Source organism: Mobula hypostoma, chromosome 23 (genome assembly GCF_963921235.1).
Source record: "Mobula hypostoma chromosome 23, sMobHyp1.1, whole genome shotgun sequence".
Classification (NCBI taxonomy): Eukaryota; Metazoa; Chordata; class Chondrichthyes; order Myliobatiformes; family Myliobatidae; genus Mobula; species Mobula hypostoma.
The window spans coordinates 2,617,311-2,644,499 of record NC_086119.1 but is presented as its reverse complement, the minus strand read 5'-3'; the positions used below and the strand labels follow the sequence as shown (position 1 = coordinate 2,644,499).

Sequence of the window (27,189 nt, the reverse complement as noted above, 5' to 3'; positions counted from 1 at the left end):
GCCAGTCGATGCTGTTTTACCTTCTTCCCACTCCGGCCCTTGCTCCTGTAAACACCCCAGCCAATTAGACCCGGAGATAAATGTAAGGTGTGGGACCCGAGGGGTGACACCGGAAATAGGTGGGATCCAGCGTGAGTGGGCGGGGTGGCAGCAGGGGCAGAGGTCTGGGTTTGCGAATGGGCTCAGGCCCAGCGACCGGCTCTGCCTTGACATCAGAGGCTGGTAGGAAATGCTGCTGCTGTGAGTGGTTGCCAGCTCCATCATGGGAACTAGCCTCCCCAGCATCGGGACGTCTTCAAATGCCTCCAATATTCCGGCTCCCCACCCAGGACATGCCCCCTTCCCATTGATACCATCAGGGAGGAGATACAGGAGCCTGAAGACCCATGATCACCATTTCTGGAACTTTTCTTCTCCTCGACCATCAGATTTCTAAATGGACAATGAGCATACCTTTATTAGTCCTATTTTACGCCATTTATTTATGTTTTAATTCATTGTAATTTAATGACTTTGCACTGTACTGCTGCTGCAAAAGAACAAATTTCATATTATATAAGACAATAATAATGAACCTGATTCTGATCTGATGTTAGATCCCACACAGCAACCAGGGGAACGTATGTCACCCTTGGGTGGGGATTCTGCTGATTAATATGCAAATTTAGTCAACTCCAGTGTAACACTCTCCAGGGAGACATTCCCCACCACCCAGCATCAGCCCCTGGCAGCTTCTATCCATATCTCCAGTCCAGCTACTGTGGTGGGAGGTGGGGGAGGGTGTATTGGGAGGTGGGGGTCGATCCAAGCCCAGCTATCACTTGGGTTCCGGAATGTCTGCAGTATCGAGGGTCTCCTCCAGCTCGCTGGCCTGTTTTTCCAGCAGAATCGGGTTAGGTCGCTTGACGGTGCCAAGGAAGAGCGGGGTTCCGGAGACCTCGTCGCGGATCATGAAGAAAAACGGCCGGTTGATATTGCACTGCAGGAGTGAGCGGGTGATGGAGACACTGGTACCAGCAGCACCCTGAACACCCTCCTCCCTCAGCTCCAGCGTGGACTTGTGGTTGATGGAGGACACCATCAGCGGCTGGTCGGAAATCCGGCTCAGGTCAGGGTGGCTGAAGATGCTGCCGAGACCTGCCAAGAGCAGAGGGGACAGAGACTGAGAGCAGAGCCAAGCCCTAGATCCAGATCTAACAGGGAAGCCCACCCCCACGTGGCACCTCACCTTCACCTTCCCCTCACCCTCACCCCCACCCTCACCCTCACCCTCACCCCTACCCTCACCCCCACCCTCACCCCTACCCTCACCTTCACCCCTACCCTCACAACCCACAACCCTAACCCTCACCCTCACCCCCACCCTCACAACCCACAACCCTAACCCCCACCCTCACCCTCACCCTCACCCCTACCCTCACCCCCACCCTCACCCCTACCCTCACCCTCACCCCTACCCTCACAACCCACAACCCTAACCCTCACCCTCACCCCCACCCTCACAACCCACAACCCTAACCCTCACCCTCACCCCCACCCTCACAACCCACAACCCTAACACTCACCCTCACCCCTACCCTCACCCGCACCCTCACAACCCTCACCCTCACCCCCACCCTCACAACCCACAACCCTAACCCTCACCCTCACCCCCACCCTCACAACCCACCACCCTAACCCTCACCCTCACCCCCACCCTCACAACCCACAACCCACAACCCTAACACTCACCCTCACCCCCACCCTCACAACCCACAACCCTAACACTCACCCCCACCCCTACCCTCACCCGCACCCTCACAACCCACAACCCTAACCCTCACCCTCACCCTCACCCTCACAACCCACAACCCTAACCCTCACCCTCACCCCCACCCACACAACCCACCACCCTAACCCTCACCCCCACCCTCACAACCCACAACCCACAACCCTAACACTCACCCCCACCCCTACCCTCACCCGCACCCTCACCCCCACCCTCACAACCCACAACCCCAACCCCTAGATCCAGATCTAACAGGGAAGCCCACCCCCACGTGGCACCTCACCCTCACCCCCCTCACTCTCTCCACCACCCTCAACCTCACCCTCACCCCACCCTCACAACCCACAACCCACAACCCTAACCCTCACCCTCACCCCCACCCTCACAACCCACAACCCTAACCCTCACCCCCACCCTCACCCCCTCACCCCCACCCTCACAACCCACAACCCTAACCCTCACCCCCACCCTCACCCTCACCCCCCTCACCTTCACCCCCACCCTCACACCCACAACCCACAACCCTAACACTCACCCCCACCCTCACAACCCACAACCCCAACCCCTAGATCCAGATCTAACAGGGAAGCCCACCCCCATGTGGCACCTCACCCTCACCCCCTCACCCTCACAACCCACAACCCTAACCCTCACCCTCACCCCCACCCTCACAACCCACAACCCTAACCCTCACCCCCACCCTCACAACCCACAACCCACAACCCTAACACTCACCCCCACCCCTACCCTCACCTGCACCCTCACAACCCTCACCCTCACCCCCACCCTCACAACCCACAACCCTAACACTCACCCCCACCCCTACCCTCACCCGCACCCTCACAACCCTCACCCTCACCCTCACAACCCACAACCCTAACCCTCACCCTCACCCCCACCCTCACAACCCACCACCCTAACCCTCACCCCCACCCTCACAACCCACAACCCTAACACTCACCCCCACCCTTACCCTCAACCTCACAACCCTCACCTTCACCCCCACCCTCACAACCCACAACCCCAACCCCTAGATCCAGATCTAACAGGGAAGCCCACCCCCACGTGGCACCTCACCCTCACCCCCCCTCACTCTCACCCCCACCCTCAACCTCACCCTCACCCCTACCCTCACAACCCACAACCCACAACCCTAACCCTCACCCCTACCCTCACCCCCACCCTCACAACCCACAACCCTAACCCTCACCCCACCCTCACCCTCACCCCCCTCACCCTCACCCCCACCCTCACAACCCAAAACCCTAACCCTCACCCCCACCCTCACCCCCCTCACCCTCACCCCCACCCTCACAACCCACCACCCTAACCCTCACCCCCACCCTCACAACCCACAACCCTAACACTCACCCCCACCCCTACCCTCACCCGCACCCTCACAACCCTCACCCTCACCCTCACCCCCACCCTCACAACCCACAACCCCAACCCCTAGATCCAGATCTAACAGGGAAGCCCACCCCCACGTGGCACCTCACCCTCACCCCCCCTCACTCTCACCCCCACCCTCAACCTCACCCTCACCCCTACCCTCACAACCCACAACCCACAACCCTAACCCTCACCCCTACCCTCACCCCCACCCTCACAACCCACAACCCTAACCCTCACCCCACCCTCACCCTCACCCCCCTCACCCTCACCCCCACCCTCACAACCCAAAACCCTAACCCTCACCCCCACCCTCACCCCCCTCACCTTCACCCCCACCCTCACAACCCACAACCCACAACCCTAACACTCACCCCCACCCTCACAACCCACAACCCCAACCCCTAGATCCAGATCTAACAGGGAAGCCCACCCCCACGTGGCACCTCACCCTCACCCCCCCTCACTCTCACCCCCACCCTCACCCTCACCCCTACCCTCACCCCTACCCTCACAACCCACAACCCCAACCCTCACCCTCACCCCCACCCTCACAACCCACAACCCTAACACTCACCCCCACCCTCACCCTCAACCCCACCCTCACAACCCACAACCCTAACACTCACCCCCACCCTCAACCCCACAACCCACAACCCTAACCCTCACCCCCACTCTCTCCCTCAACCCCACCCTCACAACCCACAACCCTAACACTCACCCCCACCCTCAACCCCACCCTCACAACCCACAACCCTAACCCTCACCCCTACCCTCACCCTCACCCCCACCCTCACAACCCACAACCCTGACTGAGCTGCCCATGTTCAGACCCACCACCACTACCAACATGCCAGAAGCCAGCGGGCACATCTCCAGTAACACACCATAGGAACACTCAGCACACCCACACGACACAGAACCACACAGACTGACTCCAAACACACTCACACATTCACAGACGGTTCACTTTCTTCCACTCTCTCACACACCCTCACACACACACACACACACACACACACTCACACACCTTCACACACCCTCATACACACACATTCACAGTACACTTTCTTCCACTCTCTCTCCCACTCACACACACACCCTCACACATACTCACACACACACATTCACAGGACACTTTCTCTCTCTCTCACACACACACTCACACACACCCTCACACACACTCACTCACACATACACACACTGATACACACACTCACACACCTTCACACACACAGTACACTCTCTCTCACACACATTCACACATACACTCATACACACACTCACACAGCACACACCCTCACACACACACACACTCACACACACTCACACATACACACACACTCACACACACCTTCACACACCCTCACACACACACTCATACACACACTCACACAGCACACACCCTCACACACACACACAGCCAACCAACGGGGAGTGACACTGATGTCAGCGTCACACTGGGGACCAGGAGACAAATGGGTGCTGGGTTAACTCTGGGGCTGGGGTGACAGTGCGACTGGGGTCATGGGTAACATTGGGGCTGGGTGACAGTGCATCTGGGGTCATGGGTTAACCCTGGGGCTGGGGTGACAGTGCAACTGGGGTCATAGGTTAACTCTGGGATGGGGGTCATGGGTTAACTCTGGGTCAGGGGTTAACTCTGGGACTGGGATCATGGGTAACTCTGGGACTGCGGGTGACAGTGCGACTGGGGTCATGGGTAACTCTGGGACTGCGGGTGACAGTGCGACTGGGGTCATGGGTAACTCTGGGACGGGGCTGACAGTGCGACTGGGGTCATGGGTAACTCTGGGACGGGGGCTGACAGTGCAACTGGAGTCATGGGTAACTCTGGGGATTCTGTGACCCTGAGACCTACCGAGATGCTCCAGAATGTTCTTGAGCTCAGTGCTGAAGTCAATGTTGAGTCGGGGCACCCTGACCAGCATGGTCCGCAGCTTGTGAGGTGCCTTGATGTCAGAGAGGTTCAGGCTGTTGACAACATCGTTCAGCCTGCTGCTGTTTCGAGGCTTCACCACAATGAAGCTCATGTTGTGTCTGAATGGAATCCAGATAACCTGACAGAACAAGTCTAATTAGAGATGTACGGAACCCCCTGAATATTCCCAGTGCCCAGTCCCAGGACCACCCATTCCAGCTCTTCACCGTGACTCTCCAGCTGACAGGGAGTTCTCCCGAACACAGGACCTGGCAGGAAAGGGCGTGGGCTCCCTGAATTACACAGGTTCCAACACTGTCCTTCTACAACTCTGCTGTCCCGAAAGCACGGGCAGTCACTAATGTACTTAAGACCATAAGACATAGGAGCAGAAGTAGGCCATTCGACCCATCGAGTCTGCTCCGCCATTCAATCATGGGCTGATCCAATTCTTCCAGTCATCCCCACTCCCCTGCCTTCTCCTCATACCCTTTGATGCCCTGACTAATCAAGAACCTATCTATCTCTGCCTCAAATACACCCAATGACTTGGCCTCCACAGCCGCTCGTGGCAACAAATTCCACAGATTTACCACCCTCTGACTAAATTGATTTCTCTGCATCTCAGTTCTAAAAGGACGTCCTTGAATCCTGAAGTTGTGCCCTCTTGTCTGATACTCCCCTACCACGGGAAATAACTGCTATATCTAATCCGTTCTGGCCTTCTAACATTCGGAATGTTTCTATGAGATCCCCCCATTCTCCTGAACTCCAGGGAAAACAGCCTGAGAGCTGCCAGGCGTTCCTCATACGGTAACCCTCTCATTCCTGGAATCATTCTTTGAATACTTGCTACAGAACAAGGAATATAGAACGATACAGTACAGGCCTGCAGCCCACAATGTAATTCCGACCTTTTAACCTACTCTAGAATCAACCTCACCCTTCACTCCCACATAGCCTCTTTTCTATCACCCATGTGCCTATCTAGCGTCTCTTAAATGTCCCTAATGTATCTGCCTCTACCCCCACCCTGGCACTGTGTTCCACACACTCACCACTCTGTAAAAAAACCTACCTCTGACATTCCTCCCCCCAACGTACTTTCCTATCACCTTGAGGGCTCTGTCCAAACTTAGCCTTCATCCCATCACACCCACCATCTCCCTCGCTCCCTGCTTATCACCCCCTAACACCCTCTCCTACACCTGTCCCCTCGCCCCTCCACCCAGTCACCCTCACTCATCCAACGTGCCCAGTGAAGTGGTCACAATCTGGGCGAAGCTGGGCATTGGTACCTTCTGCCAACACAGAGGTGGGGGTGTAAGTGCTCTCTCCACTGGACACCCAAATTCATGGGATTCCGAATGCCACAACAGGTCCTGTGCCCCACAAACAGGGTCTGACACTCCCCGCAGACCGGGGGTTTGATGGGGGAGGGGGAATCACACAATCTGCTGAGGGGAATACACAGACAGGGGAAGTTTATTCAATACAGACGGGAGTGTTCACCTGATCTGTGGACTGAGGACCCACAATCCCAGTGAGGCCACACTCTGGGATTCGGTTCAGCAGTGTCCTTGTCTGGACACGTATGGCTGCGACTCCCCCAGGACCCTCACCTCGTTCTCCAGCTCCTTGTTGTATTGGATGCTGACGGGGTATTTCATGTGTTTCATCATCGGTACTTGCAGCACACTCCCATCCTCCAGGAAGAATGAGCCTTGGCCCGTGACTTGTGGATCGAACTGGACCTTCCACAGTCCTGTGTGTGGGGACAGAACAGTCACCCTCAATACTCCCCACCCGGCCACTGCACACCCAGCCGTGACCGCAGTGATGGCATTGGAACAGCCAGTCACGCCCAGGTAATTCAGACCCGTTCCCCAGTGACAGCCAGTGTGTGTGTGAGTTACAGGCCGACCCGTCTCCCAGTGACGGCCAGTGTGTGTGTGTGTGTGTGAGTCTGTGAGTGTGTGTGTGTGTGTGTGAGTGTGTGTCTGGGTTACAGGGTGACCCGTCTCCCAGTGAGGGTCAGTGTGTGTGTGAGTTACAGGCCGACCCGTTCCCCAGTGACGGCCAGTGTGTGTGTGAGTTACAGGCCGACCCGTCTCCCAGTGACGGCCAGTGTGTGTGTGTGAGAGACAGAGAGAGAGTGTGAGTGTGAGTGTGTGTGTAAGTGTGTCTGGGTTACAGGCCGACCCGTCTCCCAGTGAGGGTCAGTGTGTGTGTGTGTGTGAGAGAGAGAGAGAGTGTGTATGTGAGTGTGTGTGTAAGTGTGTCTGGGTTACAGGGTGACCCGTCTCCCAGTGAGGGTCAGTGTGTGTGTGAGTTACAGGCCGACCCGTCTCCCAGTGACGGCCAGTGTGTGTGTGGGTTACAGGCCGACCCGTCTCCCAGTGAGGGTCAGTGCGTGTGTGGGTTACAGGCCGACCCATTTCCCAGTGAGGGTCAGTGTATGTGTGTGTGAGTGTGTGTGTGTGTGTGTGAGTCTGTGAGTGTGTGTGTGTGTGTGAGAGTGTGTCTGGGTTACAGGGTGACCCGTCTCCCAGTGAGGGTCAGTGTGTGTGTGTGTGTGAGTTACAGGCCGACCCGTCTCCCAGTGAGGGTCAGTGTGTGTGTGTGTGTGAGTTACAGGCCGACCCGTCTCCCAGTGAGGGTCAGTGTGTGTGTGTGTGAGTTACAGGCCGACCCGTCTCCCAGTGAGGGTCAGTGTGTGTGTGTGTGTGTGAGAGAGAGGAGAGAGAGAGAGAGTGTGTATGTGAGTGTGTGTGTAAGTGTGTCTGGGTTACAGGGCGACAGTGGCCCTGCCTCCGGCACAGAGTCTGGCCCTGTAGCTCAGAAGGGTAGGGCAAGGAAGAGGAGGGCAGTTGTGATAGGGGACTCGATAGTAAGGGGGTCAGATAGGCGATTCTGTGGACGCAGTCCAGAGACTCGGATGGTAGTTTGCCTCCCTGGTGCCAGGGTCCGGGATATTTCTGATCGTGTCCAAGATATCCTGAAGTGGGAGGGTGAAGAGCCAGAGGTCCTGGTACATATAGGTACCAATGACATAGGTAGGAAAAGGGATGAGGTCCTGAAAGAAGAATATAGGGAGCTAGGAAGGGAGTTGAGAAAAAGGACCGCAAAGGTAGTAATCTCGGGATTACTGCCTGTGCCACGCGACAGTGAGAGTAGGAATGCGATGAGGTGGAGGATAAATGCGTGGCTGAGGGATTGGAGCAGGGGGCAGGGATTCAAGTTTTTGGATCATTGGGACCTCTTTTGGCGCAGGTGTGACCTGTACAAAAAGGACGGGTTACACTTAAATCCTCGGGGGACCAATATCCTGGCAGGGAGATTAGCGGGGGCTACTGAGGTGACTTTAAACTAGAATGGTTGGGGGGTGGGAATCAAATTAAAGCGGCTAGGTGTGAGGAGGTTAGTTCACAACAGAGGGATGGGAACCAGTGCAGAGAGACAGAGGGGTGTAAAGTGAGCGTAGAAGCAAAAAGTACAAAGGGGAAAAGTAAAAGTGGCAGGCCGACAAATCCAGGGCAAGCATTAAAAAGGGCTAAGAGAGTTGTAAAAGAGTGCCTGAAGGCTTTATGTGTCAATGCAAGGAGCATTCGTAATAAGGTGGATGAATTGAAAGTGCAGATTGTTATTAATGATTATGATATAGTTGGGATCACAGAGACATGGCTCCAGGGTGACCAGGGATGGGAGCTCAACGTTCAGGGATATTCAATATTCAGGAGGGATAGACACGAAGGAAGGGGAGGTGGGGTGGCGTTGCTGGTTAAAAAAGAGATTAACGCAATAGAAAGGAAGGACATAAGCCGGGAAGATGTGGAATCGATATGGGTAGAGCTGCGTAACACTAAGGGGCAGAAGACGCTGGTGGGAGTTGTGTACAGGCCACCTAACAGTAGTAGTGAGGTCGGAGATGGTATTAAACAGGAAATTAGAAATGTGTGCAATAAAGGAACAGCAGTTATAATGGGTGACTTCAATCTACATGTAGACTGGGTGAACCAAATTGGTAAAGGTGCTGAGGAAGAGGATTTCTTGGAATGTATGCGGGATGGTTTTTTGAACCAACATGTCGAGGAACCGACTAGAGAGCAGGCTATTCTGGACTGGGTTTTGAGCAATGAGGAAGGGTTAATTAGCGATCTTGTCGTGAGAGGCCCCTTGGGTAAGAGTGACCATAATATGGTGGAATTCTTCATTAACATGGAGAGTGACGTAGTTAATTCAGAAACAAAGGTTCTGAACTTAAAGAGGGGTAACTTTGAAGGTATGAGACATGAATTAGCTAAGATAGACTGGCAAATGACACTTCAAGGATTGACGGTGGATATGCAATGGCAGGCATTTAAAGGTTGCATGGATGAACTACAACAATTGTTCATCCCAGTTTGGCAAAAGAATAAATCAAGGAAGGTAGTGCACCCGTGGCTGACAAGAGAAATTAGGGATAGTATCAATTCCAAAGAAGTAGCATACAAATTAGCCAGAGAAAGTGGCTCACCTGAGGACTGGGAGAAATTCAGAGTTCAGCAGAGGAGGACAAAGGGCTTAATTAGGAAGGGGAAAAAAGATTATGAGAGAAAACTGGCAGAGAACATAAAAACGGACTGTAAAAGCTTTTATAGATATGTAAAAAGGAAAAGACTGATAAAGACAAATGTAGGTCCCCTGCAAACAGAAACAGGTGAATTGATTATGGGGAGCAAGGACATGGCAGACCAATTGAATAATTACTTTGGTTCTGTCTTCACTAAGGAGGACATAAATAATCTTCCAGAAATAGTAAGGGACAGAGGGTCCAGTGAGATGGAGGAACTGAGTGAAATACATGTTAGTAGGGAAGTGGTGTTAGGTAAATTGAAGGGATTGAAGGCAGATAAATCCCCAGGGCCAGATGGTCTGCATCCTAGAGTGCTTAAGGAAGTGGCCCAAGAAATAGTGGATGCATTAGTGATAATTTTTCAAAACTCGTTAGATTCTGGACTAGTTCCTGAGGATTGGAGGGTGGCTAATGTAACCCCACTTTTTAAAAAAGGAGGGAGAGAGAAACCGGGGAATTATAGGCCGGTTAGCCTAACGTCGGTGGTGGGGAAACTGCTGGAGTCAGTTATCAAGGATGTGATAACAGCACATTTGGAAAGCGGTGAAATGATCGGACAAAGTCAGCATGGATTTGTGAAAGGAAAATCATGTCTGACGAATCTCATAGAATTTTTTGAGGATGTAACTAGTAGAGTGGATAGGGGAGAACCAGTGGATGTGGTATATTTGGATTTTCAAAAGGCTTTTGACAAGGTCCCACATAGGAGATTAGTGTGCAAACTTAAAGCACACGGTATTGGGGGTAAGGTATTGGTGTGGGTGGAGAATTGGTTAGCAGACAGGAAGCAAAGAGTGGGAATAAACGGGACCTTTTCAGAATGGCAGGCGGTGACTAGTGGGGTACCGCAAGGCTCAGTGCTGGGACCCCAGTTGTTTACAATATATATTAATGACTTGGATGAGGGAATTAAATGCAGCATCTCCAAGTTTGCGGATGACACGAAGCTGGGTGGCAGTGTTAGCAGTGAGGAGGATGCTAAGAGGATGCAGGGTGACTTGGATAGGTTGGGTGAGTGGGCAAACTCATGGCAGATGCAATTTAATGTGGATAAATGTGAAGTTATCCACTTTGGTGGCAAAAATAGGAAAACAGATTATTATCTGAATGGTGGCCGATTAGGAAAAGGGGAGGTGCAACGAGACCTGGGTGTCATTATACACCAGTCATTGAAAGTGGGCATGCAGGTACAGCAGGCGGTGAAAAAGGCGAACGGTATGCTGGCATTTATAGCGAGAGGATTCGAGTACAGGAGCAGGGAGGTACTACTGCAGTTGTACAAGGCCTTGGTGAGACCACACCTGGAGTATTGTGTGCAGTTTTGGTCCCCTAATCTGAGGAAAGACATCTTTGCCATAGAGGGAGTACAAAGAAGGTTCACCAGATTGATTCCTGGGATGGCAGGTCTTTCATATGAAGAAAGACTGGATGAACTGGGCTTGTACTCGTTGGAATTTAGAAGATTGAGGGGGGATCTGATTGAAACGTATAAGATCCTAAAGGGATTGGACAGGCTAGATGCAGGAAGATTGTTCCCGATGTTGGGGAGGTCTAGAACGAGGGGTCACAGTTTGAGGATAGAGGGGAAGCCTTTTAGGACCGAGGTTAGGAAAAACTTCTTCACACAGAGAGTGGTGAATCTGTGGAATTCTCTGCCACAGCAAACTGTTGAGGCCAGTTCATTAGCTATGTTTAAAAGGAAGTTAGATATGGCCCTTGTGGCTACAGGGGTCAGGGGGTATGGAGGGAAGGCTGGGTTCTGAGTTGGATGATCAGCCATGATCATAATAAATGGCGGTGCAGGCTCGAAGGGCCGAATGGCCTACTCCTGCACCTATTTTCTATGTTTCTATGTTTCTATGACCCGTCTCCCAGTGAGGGTCAGTGTGTGTGTGAGTTACAGGCCGACCCGTCTCCCAGTGAGGGTCAGTGTGTGTGTGGGTTACAGGCCGACCCATTTCCCAGTGAGGGTCAGTGTATGTGTGTGTGTGTGTGTGTGAGTCTGTGAGTGTGTGTGTGTGTGTGTGAGAGTGTGTCTGGGTTACAGGGTGACCCGTCTCCCAGTGAGGGTCAGTGTGTGTGTGTGTGAGTTACAGGCCGACCCGTCTCCCAGTGAGGGTCAGTGTGTGTGTGTGTGTGAGTTACAGGCCGACCCGTCTCCCAGTGAGGGTCAGTGTGTGTGTGTGTGTGAGTTACAGGCCGACCCGTCTCCCAGTGAGGGTCAGTGTGTGTGTGTGTGAGTTACAGGCCGACCCGTCTCCCAGTGAGGGTCAGTGTGTGTGTGTGTGTGAGTTACAGGCCGACCCGTCTCCCAGTGAGGGTCAGTGTGTGTGTGAGTTACAGGCCGACCCGTCTCCCAGTGAGGGTCAGTGTGTGTGTGTGTGAGTTACAGGCCAACCCGTCTCCCAGTGAGGGTCAGTGTGTGTGTGTGTGAGTTACAGGCCGACCCGTCTCCCAGTGAGGGTGAGTGTGTGTGTGAGTTACAGGCCGACCCGTCTCCCAGTGAGGGTCAGTGTGTGTGTGAGTTACAGGCCGACCCGTCTCACAGTGAGGGTCAGTGTGTGTGTGAGTTACAGGCCGACCCGTCTCCCAGTGAGGGTCAGTGTGTGTGTGTGTGAGTTACAGGCCGACCTGTCTCCCAGTGAGGGTCAGTGTGTGTGTGAGTTACAGGCTGACCCGTCTCCCAGTGAGGGTCAGTGTGTGTGTGAGTTACAGGCCGACCCGTCTCCCAGTGAGGGTCAGTGTGTGTGTGAGTTACAGGCCGACCCGTCTCCCAGTGAGGGTCAGTGTGTGTGTGAGTTACAGGCCGACCCGTCTCCCAGTGAGGGTCAGTGTGTGTGTGTGTGAGTTACAGGCCGACCTGTCTCCCAGTGAGGGTCAGTGTGTGTGTGAGTTACAGGCTGACCCGTCTCCCAGTGAGGGTCAGTGTGTGTGTGAGTTACAGGCCGACCCGTCTCCCAGTGAGGGTCAGTGTGTGTGTGAGTTACAGGCCGACCCGTCTCCCAGTGAGGGTCAGTGTGTGTGTGAGTTACAGGGTGACCCATTTCCCAGTGAGGGTCAGTGTGTGTGTGAGTTACAGGCCGACCCGTTCCCAATGAGGGTCAGTGTGTGTGTGAGTTACAGGCCAACCTGTTCCCTCTCACCATACTGCAGCCTGGGGGCAGTGCAGCTCCTCAGATGTTTATTGGTGAATCACTGGGTCACTCTGCCGCCTGAACGGGGGGACGGAAGAATCTAGTCTGGTGTAGAAGTAGTGCTTACCTTTAAAGTTTATGGCGTTTATCAAGATCAGATCAGCATTTACAGGAACGGCATTCAGAAAGTTTTTGATTTTGCCGCTGGTCATCTGCTCCACCCAACGGTTGATGGTTTTGGTGTCCTCGGAGGGGTGTCCACTCAGCAACTGTGGCTTGGACCTGTAAAACCTCTCCAAACCCATCAAAAAGCCTGGCTTCACACGTAACGCTGCAGAGACCAATAGCTGGCATCAGAGGTGAAACTGGCATGACACACACCACGCATTGCCAACATCTGTCTTGGCACCTCACACACCGGGCATTGCCAACATCTGTCTTGGCACCTCACACACCGGGCATTGCCAACATCTGTCTTGGCACCTCACACACCGGGCATTGCCAACATCTGTCTGGGCACCTCACACACCGGGCATTGCCAACATCTGTCTTGGCACCTCACACACCGGGCATTGCCAACATCTGTCTGGGCACCTCACACACCAAGCATTGCCAACATCTGTCTGGGCATCTCACACACCGGGCATTACCAATTTCTGTCTTGGCACCTCACACACCACGCATTACCAATTTCTGTCTTGGCACCTCACACACCACGCATTACCAATTTCTGTCTGGGCACCTCACACACCAGGCATTGCCAACATCTGTCTGGGCACCTCACACACCGGGCATTGCCAACATCTGTCTGGGCACCTCACACACCGGGCATTGCCAACATCTGTCTGGGCATCTCACACACCGGGCATTGCCAACATCTGTCTGGGCACCTCACACACCAGGCATTATCAACATCTGTCTCAGTATCTTGTACTGGCAACAACACATCTGACCATCACACATATCTGGGCATCACACACAATTGACATGGACACCCATATGGGCTGACACGATGACACATACCTGGGCATTACCAAGACATCTGGCAAACAAACATCTACTCTCTGGGGTGTATGAACACATATTTGAGCAATAGCCATTCAACTGAGGCACCCATTTTAAACCCTCTCCCCTCCCTCCCCATTCTCCACCCCCTCCTGTTCTCTTCCCTCTCCCACCTCCATTCTCCTGCCCATCTCCCCCACACCCCCCTCCCCTAGATTGAACCACCCATTTCCACTCTCTATCCAATTCCCCACCCACCCCCATCCCAACTGCCCCACCATTTAACCCTTCCCCAGTACTAACACGACACTCCCCTCCTAATGTGTTAATATTCCTTCCCAGCCCCATCATCAATGGCCTGTTACACCCTCCCCATTCCCGTTGCTCCCCCTGCCATGGGGGAGGGGCCGTTATACACCTCACCCTTCCGTAGATAGATGGTGGAGGCAATGCTGCCAGCTTGCTGGTTGAAGGCGGTGACGGCCGTGTGGAGGGTGTGGTGTGAACAGCTGGGGGAGGCCAAGTGCAGGCTGTTCACCAGATCTCTCTCTGTCTTGTTCGCAGAACCTAGGGCACAGAGTGGGGGTACACAGTCTCAGATGGTGCGCTCTCCTCCCACTATCCCCTCTCCCTCCACATGCCAAGGAAGGCCATTCTTCCCACTGAATCATACTGTCCCACCTCACCAACGTGCCCCGTGACATCATTCTATAGATGCCCAATATCATGCATCAGTGTTTGGTGTGGAAACTGCACTGTGGCAGACTGGAAGACTGTACAGTGGGCAGTCAAGACTACCCAACACATCACTGGCACCAGTCTACCCCCGTCATGGCGATATATACAGTACAGTTGACGTTTTGAGCTGAAACCCTTTGGCAGGACTACAGGACCCTTCCAAGGGTCTCATCCTGAAATGTCGACCGTATTTTTTTCCGTAGATGCTGCCTGGCCAGCTGGGTTCCTCCAGTATTTTGTGTGTGTGTTGCTCGGATTTCCAGCATCTGCAGGTTTTCTCTTGTTTCTTACACCTTACATCCTACAGCCCTTACACCTGTTCTGGTGTCTCAGGAGAAGGGGTAAACTGTCAGACGACTGCCCACTGCCAGCTCTACTGCCAACCCCTCTTGAGTTGCCCCATGTACCCTCCCTCCTTCCGTCACTCAATTTCATCCCTATCCCACCCCCCAGTGACAAACCCCTCCCACCGGCCAGCGATACACCATCTCCCTCACCTCCCTGTCCCTGCCAGGCTCCGAGGCTCTCCTGAATTTATCCTCTCCCACCCCTCACTGGCAGTTTGCCTTGGGGGTTGTTCTGTTTGGCAGTTCCTACACTGTTTTCCAAATTGCTACGATGGTTAAGAAGTCAAATGGTGTGTTCTCCTTTAGTAATCGGGGACTGAGATCAAGAGCCACATGGTAATATTGCATCTCTGTAAAACTTCAGTTAAACCACACTTGGAATAATGTGTTTCAGAAGGCCTCTGACAAGGTGCCACACATGAGGCTGCTTACCAACTTAAGAGTCCATGGTATTACAGGAAAGTTACTGGCATGGTTAGAGCACTGGCTGATTGGTAGGAGGCAGCGAGTGGGAATAAAAGGATCCTTTTCTGGTTGACTGCCAGTGACGAGTGGTGTTTCACAGGGGGTCGGTGTTGGGACCACTTCTTTTTATGCTGTATATCAATGATTTAGATGATGGAATAGATGGCTTTGTTGCCAAGTTTGCAGATGATACGAAGATTGGTGGAGGGGCAGGTAGTATTGAGGAAACAGGTAGACTGCAGAGAGACTTAAATGGATTAGGAGAATGGACAAGAAAGTGGCAAATGAAATACAATGTTGGAAAATTCATGGTCATGCACTTTGGTAGTAGAAATAAATGTGCGGACTATTTTCTAAACGGGCAGAAAATCCAACAATCTGAGATGCAAAGGGACTTGGGAGTCCTTGTGCAGAACACCCGGAAGGTTAATTTGCAGGTTGAGTCAGTGGTGAGGAAGGCAAATGCAATGTTAGCATTCATTTCAAGAGGTCTAGAACACAAGAAGGATGTGATGCTGAGGCTTTATAAGGCACTGGTGAGGCCTCACCTTGAGTATTGTGAACAGTTTTGGGCCCCTCTTCTTCGAAAAGATGTGCTGGCATTGGAGAGGGTCCACAGGAGGTTCACAAGGATGATTCCAGGAATGAAAGGGTTATCATACGAGGAACATTTGATGGCTCTGGGTCTGTACTCGCTGGAATTCAGAAGGTTGAGGGGGGATCTCATTGAAACCTTTCAAATGTTGAAAGGCCTAGACAGAGTAGATGTGGAAAGGATGTTTCCCCATGGTGGGAGAGTCTAGGACAAGAGGGCACAGCCTCAGGATAGAGGGGCGCCCTTTCAAAACAGAGTTGCTGAGAAACTTCTTTAGCCAAGGGGTGGTGAATTTGTGGAATTTGTTGTCACATGCAGCTGTGGAGGCCAGGTTGTTGGGTGTATTTAAGGCAGAGATTGACAGGTTCTTGACTGGACTTGGCATCAAAGGTTATGGGGAGAAGGCCGGGAGCTGGGGTTGAGGAGGAGATAAAAAAAAAGGATCAGCCATGATTGAATGGTGGAGCAGACTCTATGGGCTGGATGGCCTAATTCTGCTCCTGTGTCTCACGGTCTTGTGGTCGTCTCATTATAGGAAGGATGTGGAAGCTTTAGAGAAGGTGCTGATGAGATTGACCAGGATGCTGCCTGGATTAAAGAACATGTTTTATGAGGATAGATTGAGTGAGCTAGGGATTTTCTCTCTGGAGTGAAGGAGGATGAGAGGTGACTTGATAGAGGTGTGCAAGATGATGACGCACAGATTGAGTGGACAGTCAGAGACTTTTCCCCAGGATGGAAATGATTAATATGATGGGGCATAATTTTAAGGTGTTTGGAGGGAAGTATACGGTGGGTTTTTTTACACATAGACTGTGAGGCGTGTGCATGGGAGATCATGCCGGGGCAGTAGTAGATTAGGGACATTTAAGAGACTCCAAGAGAGGCACGTGGATGAAATGGAGAGCTCCGTGGGAGGGAAAGGTTGGCACAACATCCCGGGCTGAAGGGCCTGTAGTGTGTTGTGTTCTCTGAGGCGGGACTCGAACCCCTGTCTCAGGACCAACGGGACAGGCCTCTGGATGTGGGTCTAGTGACAGAACCACTGCCTACACAGGAAGACAGAGGACACAGCCAAGGGCAGGACAGTAGGAACACTTCTGTTACCCAGGGTCAGCTGAGCAAGCGCTAGCATGATGCTCAGAGGCGAGATGATCACATTCGGCTTCTTGGTCTCCGTCAGAATTTTCTGGAACATTGTAATGCCAAAGTCACTGACTGCCTTTCCCAGGACCTGCATCGTCTCTGGAGATGTGGCCCCTGCACATTTTCCCTGCAGTTGCTCCTCGCCCTCACTCTGAGGGTCTGGCTCCACATCCACCTCTGACAACGTCTCTCTGGTCGCTGACGGGTGGACATCCGGATGTTGTGTGACGGTCGGGTCAGTGGCTGGCCCCTGGACCTGCAGGCTGTGAGTTGGGATTTCGACAGGGTAGGAAGCTGAGACCTCTCTGGGTTCAGACGCCAATGTTGTACTCTCACCCTGTGGAAGGTAGAGACACATCCATTCAGAAGATCTAGAATTGTGCAAAGGGGTGAGATAACAAACAGGAAACAATACGGAGACGAGTGGAGTCCCGTTTCCAGCCGGAAGGCAGGGAGGGTACTCCAACCTGTATCTCCCACCCACCAGCCCTGTTCCCTGTTCTCATTCTGGAGCCTACACCCCATCATATGACTGTAGACACCTGCACAACAGGAGGGTCAGCGTGTGCTGCCAGAGTTACAGTCAGCATTTCTCTGTACTGCCCCCTACCCCCAATTGCCACTGACCAGTTCTGGATACAGCATTCTCTCACTCAGCCTTCTCACTGACCGGTGCCCGGGCACGGTGACCTTCTCACTGTCTGGTGCCCGGGCACGTTGACCTTCTCGGTGACCAGTGCCCGGGCACAGTGACATTCTCACTAATGGGTGGCCGGGCACGGTGACCTTCTCAACAACCGGTGCCCGGGCACAGTGACATTCTCACTGACCAGTGCCCGGGCACGGTGACATTCTCACTAATGGGTGGCCGGGCACGGTGACCTTCTCACCAACCGGTGCCCGGGCACAGTGACATTCTCACTGACCGGTGCCCGGGCACGGTGACCTTCTCACTGTCTGGTGCCCGGGCACGGTGACCTTCTCGGTGACCAGTGCCCGGGCACAGTGACATTCTCACTGACGGGTGGCCGGGCACGGTGACTTTCTCACTGACCAGTGCCTGGGCACGGTGACCTTCTCACCAACCGGTGCCCGGGCACAGTGACATTCTCACTGACCAGTGCCCGGGCACGGTGACCTTCTTACTGACTGGTGCTCATGCACAGTTACCTTGTCACAGACCAGGGCCTGGGCATGGTGACCTTCTCACTGTCCGGTGACCCTTTCACCCAGAGTGAGTGGGGAGTGGGGAGTGGGGTGGGGGTGCAGGGCTGAGGTTTAGTGGGGTCAGTTTTCGGCCCGTCATTCAGAGGGTCCCTGGTGCTTGTCTGCATTATGTTCCCGACACTGGGTTCTGTGACCAGTGAAGGGGCTATTCGCGAAGGTGGGGGCCACATCCAGAGCCAGATCCCTGGGAAATCTGTCCCCCTTCCCCAGAGAGGAAACTATGTCACCTCTCCAGCCCAAGGAGGTGGGACTAACAGCAGGTGAATCTGGGGTCAGCGGACCTGGACTGAGGGGAGGAGGAAGGGGGTGTGTTGTGAGGTGGAGTGAATGCTAGGAGGAAGAGGGGAGGTGCAGGAAGGCAGAGGGAGGGAGGGAGGGAGGAGAGTATGACGGATAGTGAGGGAGGGGGGAGAGTGAGAGAGGAGGGTGTGGAAGGAGATGGGGAGAGGGAGAGGGAGGGAGGGAAGGAGGGTGGGAAAGGGGGATAAAGGGAGGGAGGGAGAGGAGGATGAAGGGAGGGATGGGGAGAGAGAGGAGGGGGTGCATTGAAGGGAGGGAGCAAGGGAGATAAAGGGAGGGAGGAAGTGAAGTAGTGAGGGGAAGGATGGAGGGAGGGAGGAAGGGAGAGCAGGATGGACATGGGGAGAGAGACAGAGGGGTGCAGTGAGGGGAGGGAGCGAGGGGGATGAAGGGGGGTAGAAGTGAAGGGGTGTGGGGAGGGAAGGCGGGAAAAGGGATAAAGGGACGTAAGGAGAGGGGGATGAAGGGAGGAAGTGAAGTAGTGAGGGAGGGAAGGGAGTGAGGGGGATGAAGTGAAGGTAGGAGTGAAGGGGTATGGGGAGGGAGGAGAGAGATCGCTGGGATCCGGAGGGGGTATGGAGAGGGGGTGCAGGCAGGAAAATCTGACGGTTTACATCAGCGGTGAACGTCAGGTTGAAAAGACACAGGAGGGCAGCGACCACACTCCGAGCCTTCATGCTGCCGGCAGTTAGATTTCTGCAAAACAAAACCATTGTCAGAGTTCAGACACGGGGCGGCAGTTCAGCTACAGGAAGCACCCCCCCCCCCGCTCCCTCTCCCCTCTCCTCCATCCATTCCCCTTCCCTCTCCCTCCCGCCCTCCCCGCACCCCGTCTTCCTTTCTCTCTCCCTCCCTCCTTCCTGTGCCCCTCTACCCCTGGCTCCTTCCCCGGCAGCTTGGCGGACCCTCCCCTCCCCTCACACTCTGTCTGTCCTGCACCCAGCCAGTGCCTGGAGCCAATGGGACACAGATAAGGACACGGGTCCCCTGCGCCTCATCATCAACGCTGTGGGCTCCTGCTGTGTAGCAATGACCTGTGGCCATCAGCGGGGGTGGCGACCTGTGGCACTGCACACCTGTCACGTAGGGAGGTAACGGGGGAGCTCACCGGGGGGCTTTAAGGACAGAGGAAAGAGAGAGAGAGGGGACTGAAGAGGGAATGTGTCTGCAGGGGTCAGGATAAAGATAAAGATGTGTTTTATTTGTTACACGTACATCGAAATAAGTTGTTCGTGTCAACAACCAACACAGTCCGAGGATGCACTGGGGGCAGCCCGCAAGCGTCTCCGTGCTTCTGGCACAAACGTAGCAAACCCACAACACACTGACCATCACCCGCACATCTATGGAATGTGGGAGGAAACCGGAGCACCCGGAGGAAACCCAGTCGGTCAGTGGGAGAACGTGCAAACTCCCCGCAGACAGTGATGGGAACCGAGCCCCGCCGCAGGCACTGTAAGATGTTACTAACAGCTGCGTCATGTGGAATGAAAGGAGCCGAGATGGGAGATGTGGTTCCGATGGGGCTTTGGAGCCGGAGCAGGGTTCTCCGAGGGACTTGGGCTGGGCGGTGCTGGACAGGGGAGCAGGCGGGGTCAGCTGGGTCCTGAGCAGAGGGGCTCAGGTGTGTCCGGGGTGATTTGTGCTGCAGCAACTCAGCAGGTCAAGCTGCATCTGAGGAGGGAAGTGGGTATTTGACAAGAGGGATAGTACTGAGGGAGGCTTTCCTCACCCTTGAAATTAACTCGAATATTCACACAGTGGCCACTGTATCACATATCTTCTATACCTAATAAAGTGGCCACTGAGTGTATGTTTGTTATCTTCTGCTGCTGTAGCCCGTCCACTTCAAGGTTCAATGTGTTGTGCATTCAGAGATGCTCTTCTGCACATCACTGTTGTAACGTGAGGTTATTTGAGTCACTGTCACCTTGCTGTCAGCTTGAACCAGTCTGGCCTTTCACCTCTGACCCCTCTCATTAACAAGGTGTTTCTGCCCACAGAACTGCCGCTCACTGGATGTATTTTTTGTTTTTTGTTTTTCACAGCATTCTCTGTAAACTCTTAGAGACTGCTGTGCATGAAATCCCAGGAGATCATCAGTTTCTGAGATACTCAAACCACCCTGTCTGGCACCAACAATTATTCCATGATCAAAGTCATTTGGATCACATTTCTTCCTCAGTCTGATGTTTGGGCTGAAGAACAGCTGAACCTCTTGGCCATATCTGCATGCCTTTAATGCATGGAATTCCTGTCACATGACTGGCTGATTAGATATTTGCATCTGCATGCAGGTGTACAGGGGTTCCTAATAAACTGGCCACAGAGTGTACTTTCATTGAACACCTTGAAAAATCTCTTTGAAAGTTTTACACTGTTCCACAACTGTCTTACCATATAGCCTGTGTTCCCAGACTACACTAACCAGTTCCTCCCTCATCCCATTATAGTCTCTTTTGTTTTGGCAAAATACAATGGATTTACATGAAACTATTGCACTCTCCATTTGTATGAGAAATTCAACCATACTCTCATCTTGCTTTCCAAGAGGATCCCTAACTGCACAACTGTTAATTTTACCTGTCTCATTGCACAGGACCAGACCTGAGATAACATATTCCCCAGTAGGTTCAGTAAAATGCTGTTCAAGGAGGCCATTGCGGATACATTCCATGAAGTCTTCCTCAAGCCATGCTTCGCCCAACTGGTTTCACCCCGTGATAACTCCCGTTCCACTTGAACATGCATCGGGTATTTCTTGTTTTATAACCCACAGCACTGTAAGGCCATCACTGGGTGGCCTATAGACATCACCCACCCATGAGTCTTCCCCCCTTCAGTCACCAGTGAATTCCCTCTTCACCCACCAGTGAATTCCCCCCTTCAGTCACCAGTGAATTCCCCCACTTCAGTCACCAGTGAGTTTCCCCTTCACCCACCAGTGAATTTTTCCCTTCACCCACCTGTGAGTTTTCCCCTTCACCTACCAGTGTGTGTGTATGTGTCTGTGATGTGCGTGGTGTCTGTGTGTGGTGTGTGTGTGTGTGGGGGGGGTGTACGCATGGTGTGTGTCTGGGTGTCAGTGTGTGTGTGTGTGTGTGTGTGTGTGTGGGCGTGTGGTGTGTGGGTGTCTGTGTGTCTGTATGTGTGTGTGTTTGTGTCATCTGTGTGTGTGTTGTGTGTGTATGTATGGTGTGTGAGTGTCTGGGTGTGTGTATGTGTGTGTGTGGGTGTGTGAGTGTGTGGTGTGTGTGTGTCTGTATGTGTGTGTGTTTGTGTCATCTGTGTGTGTGTTGTGTGTGTATGTATGGTGTGTGAGTGTCTGGGGGTGTGTGTGTGTGTGTGTGTGTGTGTGTGTGTGTGTATGTCAAGTCAAGTCAAGTCAAGTCAAGTCGCTTTTATTGTCATTTCAACCATAACTGCGGGTACAGTACACAGTAAAAACAAAGCAACATTCCTCCAGGACCATGGTGCTACATGAAACAACACAAAACTACACTAGACTTCAGGCCTACAGGGGACTACATAAAGTGCACAAAACAGTGCAAGACAGTACAATAAATAAACAAGACAATAGGCACAGTAAAGGACAAATTACAATATAATAATAAATGATGTAAATGTAAACAATGTTTTAGCAGGAATTGAGAAAGAAATGAGCAAAAATTGCAAAGGGAGCAGAGTGGTGTTCAGTTGTGTGTGTGTAGGTTGGTGTCAGTCCAGGCTCTGGGTATTGAGGAGTCTGATGGCTTGGGGGAAGAAACTGTTACATAGTCTGGTCGTGAGAGCCCGAATACTTTGGTGCCTTTTGCCAGATGGCAGGAGGGAGAAGAGTTTGTATGAGGGGTGCGTGGGGCCCTTCGTAATGCTGTTTGCTTTGCGAATGCAGCATGTGGTGTAAATGTCTGTAATGGCGGGAAGAGAGACCCCGATGATCTCAGCTGACCTCACTATCCGCTGCAGGCTCTTGCGATCCAAGATGGTGCAATTTCCGAACCAGGCAGTGATGCAGCTGCTCAGGATGCTCTCAATACAACCTCTGTAGAATGTGGTGAGGATGGGAGGTGGGAGATGGACTTTTCTCAGCCTTCGCAGAAAGTAGAGACGCTGCTGTGCTTTCTTTGCTATGGAGCTGGTGTTGAGGGGCCAGGTGAGATTCTCTGCCAGGTGAACACCAAGAAATTTGGTGCTCTTAACGATCTCTATGGAGGAGTCGTCGATGTTCAGCCGAGAGTGGTCGCTCCGTGTCCTCCTGAAATCAACAACCATCTCTTTTGTTTTGTTCACATTCAGAGACAGGTTGTTGGCTCGGCACCAGTCTGTTAGCCGCTGCACCTCCTCTCTGTATGCTGACTTATCGTTCTTGCTGATGAGACCCACCACGGTCGTGTCATCGGTGAACTTGATGACGTGGTTCGAGCTGTGTGTTGCAGCATAGTCATGGGTCAGCAGAGTGAACAGCAGTGGACTGAGCACACAGCTCTGGGGGGCCCCGTGCTCAGTGTGATGGTGTTGGAGATGCTGCTCCCGATCCGGACTGACTGAGGTCTCCCAGTCAGGAAGTCTAGGATCCAGTTGCAGAGGGAGGTGTTCAGGCCCAGTAGGCTCAGCTTTCCAATCAGTTTCTGAGGAATGATTGTGTTGAATGCTGAACTGAAGTCTATGAAGTGTCTTTTTTGTTCAGGATGATGGATGTGAGTGCGACGGGACGGTAGTCGTTGATGCAGGACACTGAAGATTTCTTCAGCACGGGGACAATGGTGGCGGCCTTGAAGCACGTAGGAACGACAACGCTGCTCAGGGAGATGTTGAAGATGTCAGTGGGAACCTCTGCTAGCTGGTCTGCACATCCTCTAAGCACACTGCCAGGAATATTGTCTGGTCCAGCAGCCTTCCGTGGGTTGACCCTGCACAGGGTTCTCCTCACATTGGCCACGGTAAGACACAGCACCTGGTCGTTTGGAGGAGGAGTTGTCTTCCTCACACCTGGGAGGGAGGCATCACCAGCACAGGCAGGTGGTGTTACCTTGTAGTTGGTGATGTCCTGAATGCCCTTCCACATGTGCCGCTGTCCTGGAAGTGGCTGTGGATTCACTGGGTGTGTGCACACTTTGCCTCTCTGATGGCCCGGGACAGTTTGGCCCTCGCTGTTGTTAGGGCTGCCTTGTCACCTGCTCTGAAGGCGGAGTCACGGGTCCTCAGCAGCGCACAAACCTCCACGGTCATCCATGTCGGGTGTGTGTCTCTATGTGTGTGTGAGTGTCTATGTGTGTGTGTGTGTTTGAGTATGTGGTGTGTGTGTGTGTGTGTGTGTGTGTGTTTGTGTTACTCTGCATTTCCAGCATCTGTAGAGTCTGCTGTGTTTCGGATCATCACCCTGCAACCGGATTTCTTTATTGGTCATTAAATCATATTCCTTTGTACTGATTCATGCCACAGGTTCACTCGCTGACCTTGTTTCGTATAGTCCGGGCATTCAGATAAAGTGCCTTACACACACTGTCCTTTTGGAACCTGGCAATCTTTGTGTACTTTGCGTTTGATTTTTCTGTACTGGACTCGGGACTTCTCCCTTTCCCTTTGGTCTCTGCCCTGCTTCCCTCTCAATCTGCCTGGACCCCCCACCCCCCGCCACATATTAGTTTAAACCCTCCCCAACAGCACTGGCTAACTATCCCCCAAAGAACATTGACCCCATAGCCTGTTCCAATGGCCCAGGAATCTGTACTCCCTCCTCCTGCACCCACATTTTCCTCTTCCAAACGAGCACACGCACAGGTGCACACGCGAGATTCTGCAGATGCTGGAAATCCAGAGCAACACACACACAGACTGCTGGAAGAACTCAGCAGGTCGGGCAGCGTCTACGGAGAGGAAGAAACAGTCGACATTTCATCAGGACTGAACAGGAAGGAGGCAGAAGCCCGATTTGCTTGTGGTGCAATCCTGCGGTTTTATCTTTGAAGTCCGACTTTGTAATTAATTTCCTAGCTCGGTAAATACAACTTGTTGGATCTCCTCCGGCTTTGCCCCTGTACTGCTGGGACCCACATTCACCACGACTGCCGGATGTTCACCCTCCCTTCCAGAATGCCCTGCTGCGGTCACCCTAAGACATCCCGGACCCGAGCAGCTGGGAGACCAGACACGAACTGGGAGTCCCGTTTTCCGCCACAGAAGCTCCTGTCTATTCCCCTGATTATGGAGTCCCCTCCCACGATAGAACTCCCTTGTTCCTTGCTGTAGCAGGGCCGCTTAGACGGCCGTGACGCTGGTCACTGCCGCCTTCACCTGCCGAGCCATCTCCCCCGAGGGGATGACCGCAGGGGTCTCGCGAACTGCCTCCCGTTCTGTTCTCCGTTGGTCACTCATCCCCCGCCCTTTCTCAAGCCCTGGCAGTGACCCACTCGCCACTCGATCAGAACATCGCGTTGCCCCACTTTACCCCATGGAGGCACCCTCTGAGGGGAGGGGAGGGGTGCTGATGCCTACACCATCACCCCGAACCCACCCGAGCCAGCGCGGACCCCACCCTCGACAGCAGCTTTTAGTTGGAAGGAGCCAGTGTCCACTCTAACGTCCTCCCTCCGAACCACATTTCACCCTCACTCCCTCATTTCTGTAGGTCGGGGGAAGGTCAATACGCACCCTAATACTCACCCCACCCACACGTCCCCCTTCTCCCACCCCTGAACAATTCTGGCCTGGAACAGCGGACCCCGCACAAGAAAAGCCGAGCGGTCCCCCCACCCGCCCCCCGGGTGCACCTACCTCTGTCCCACAGCGCGTCCCGTGCCCACGTTGGCCCAACCGGAGATAGGCGGCGTGGCCCAGCAGTCAGTCAGTGGCCGGAACCGCACCTTATCTGCAGCCTCGCTGGATAAACATTGAGACATGTCCTGTTAAACATTTGCCTGAGACCCCATTTCATTTCACCAGTAAACATCCGATCAGCTTTACCATCACCGGCATATGTCGTGAAATATGTTGTTTGCGACAGCGGTGCATTGCGATGCATAATAAAAAATAAATGACAACAAGAAATAGACACAACAAATCAAATTAGTGGTGCAAAAATAGAGAAAAGAAAGAGAAAAATAGCGAAGACGGTTCTTTGTTCATTCAGAAATCTTTCTTTTTAAATCTTTTTATTAATTATTATTGAATATCAACAACAGAGAAAAATACATCAAAATAATCAAGACAACATATCCATATGTAAAATAAAAGTTAAACTATCAACCAAGCTTAAAAGTATATCAATAATAATTTTAAAAAAGCAAAATGTTAAAGCTTTTTTTTAATGGAAAAAAGAAAAAAAGAAAAAAATAAAAAAAGAACTCCTACTAGAAATCTGATGGCGACGGGTCGAAGCTGTTCCTGAAACACTGAGTGTGCCTCGGGGTGGAGGGACCCTCAATGATGGATGCCGCCCTTTTGAGACATCGCCTCTCGATGCCGGGGAGGCCGGTGACCATGATGGAGCTGGCTGAGTTTACAACCTTCTGCAGCTTTTTCCGATCCTGTGCAGTGACCCCTCCACACCAGACAGTGATACAACCGGTTACAATGCTCTCCGCGGTACTTCTGTGGAGATTTGCTGGCGTCTTTAATGATACACCAAATCTCCACAAACTCCTAACGAAATACAGCCGTTGTCCTGTTTTCTTTGTAATTGCATCGGTAGGTGGGGCCCGGGATAATGACAGAGATGCTGACACTTCTCCCCCTTTCCACTGCTGACCCCACGATAAGGACTTGTGTGTGTGTGTTTCCTCCACCTCACCTTCTTGAAGTCCACAGTCAATTCCGTGGTCTTAGTGACATTGAGCACAAGGTTGAGTGGTCTGAGACTCCGAGCCGAGAGCCGCTCAGCGTGACCGAGCTGCGCGCCCCTCAGCGTGTCGCGGCCGAGAGCCGCTCAGCGTGACCGAGCTGCGCGCCCCTCAGCGTGTCGCGGCCGAGAGCCGCTCAGCGTGACCGAGCTGCGCGCCCCTCAGCGTGTCGCGGCCGAGAGCCGCTCAGCGTGACCGAGCTGCGCGCCCCTCAGCGTGTCGCGGCCGAGAGCCGCTCAGCGTGACCGAGCTGCGCGCCCCTCAGCGTGTCGCGGCCGAGAGCCGCTCAGCGTGACCGAGCTGCGCGCCCCTCAGCGTGTCCCGGCCGAGTGCCGCTCAGCGTGGCCGAGCTGCGCGCCCCTCAGCGTGTCCCGGCCGAGAGCCGCTCAGCGTGGCCGAGCTGCGCGCCCCTCAGCGTGTCCCGGCCGAGAGCCGCTCAGCGTGACCGAGCCGAGCGCAGCGCGGCTCAACCCGACACCACGATTCATTTCGCATATGAACTGGAAACATACAGAGAAATTATACGTCGTTTGCATCGCCACACATTCCAAACCAAGGCCGGGGCATCTCTCAGGCCCTTTCTTGGCGAGTGCAGAGGAGGTTCACGGGAATGAAAGGGTTAATGTATGAGGAGCGATTGATGCGGGGGGGGAGAGAGACAGAGAGAGTGTGCGAGT

At 53.2% G+C, this 27,189-nt stretch overlaps 1 protein-coding gene across 1 annotated transcript; it reads right to left on the bottom strand.

The window, feature by feature from the left end:
• Window positions 1-443: 443 nt before the first annotated feature.
• On the bottom strand, window positions 444-26,268 carry serpinf2b (serpin peptidase inhibitor, clade F (alpha-2 antiplasmin, pigment epithelium derived factor), member 2b). Its single transcript, XM_063031106.1, has 9 exons — window positions 26,025-26,268; window positions 25,449-25,553; window positions 19,289-19,370; window positions 17,109-17,484; window positions 14,280-14,423; window positions 12,979-13,182; window positions 6,725-6,867; window positions 5,043-5,241; window positions 444-1,137 (listed from the first exon to the last, which is right to left on the bottom strand). The coding sequence occupies exons 1-9, from the start codon at window positions 26,153-26,155 to the stop codon at window positions 818-820; spliced, it is 1,704 nt and encodes a 567-aa protein (XP_062887176.1). The 5' UTR covers window positions 26,156-26,268; the 3' UTR covers window positions 444-817.
• Window positions 26,269-27,189: the final 921 nt, after the last annotated feature.

Bases quoted from the DNA above. Each gene is read 5' to 3' on its own strand.
- serpinf2b (XM_063031106.1), bottom strand. From the start codon at position 26,155: ATGGTCACCGGCCTCCCCGGCATCGAGAGGCGATGTCTCAAAAGGGCG. The intron at 14,424-17,108 runs GTAACAGAAGTG...TCTGTGCCCTAG, and splicing joins GCTTGCTCAGCTGACCCTGG to GTTCTGCGAACAAGACAGAG. The intron at 6,868-12,978 runs GTAAGCACTACT...CCCCACACACAG, and splicing joins AAACGCCATAAACTTTAAAG to GACTGTGGAAGGTCCAGTTC.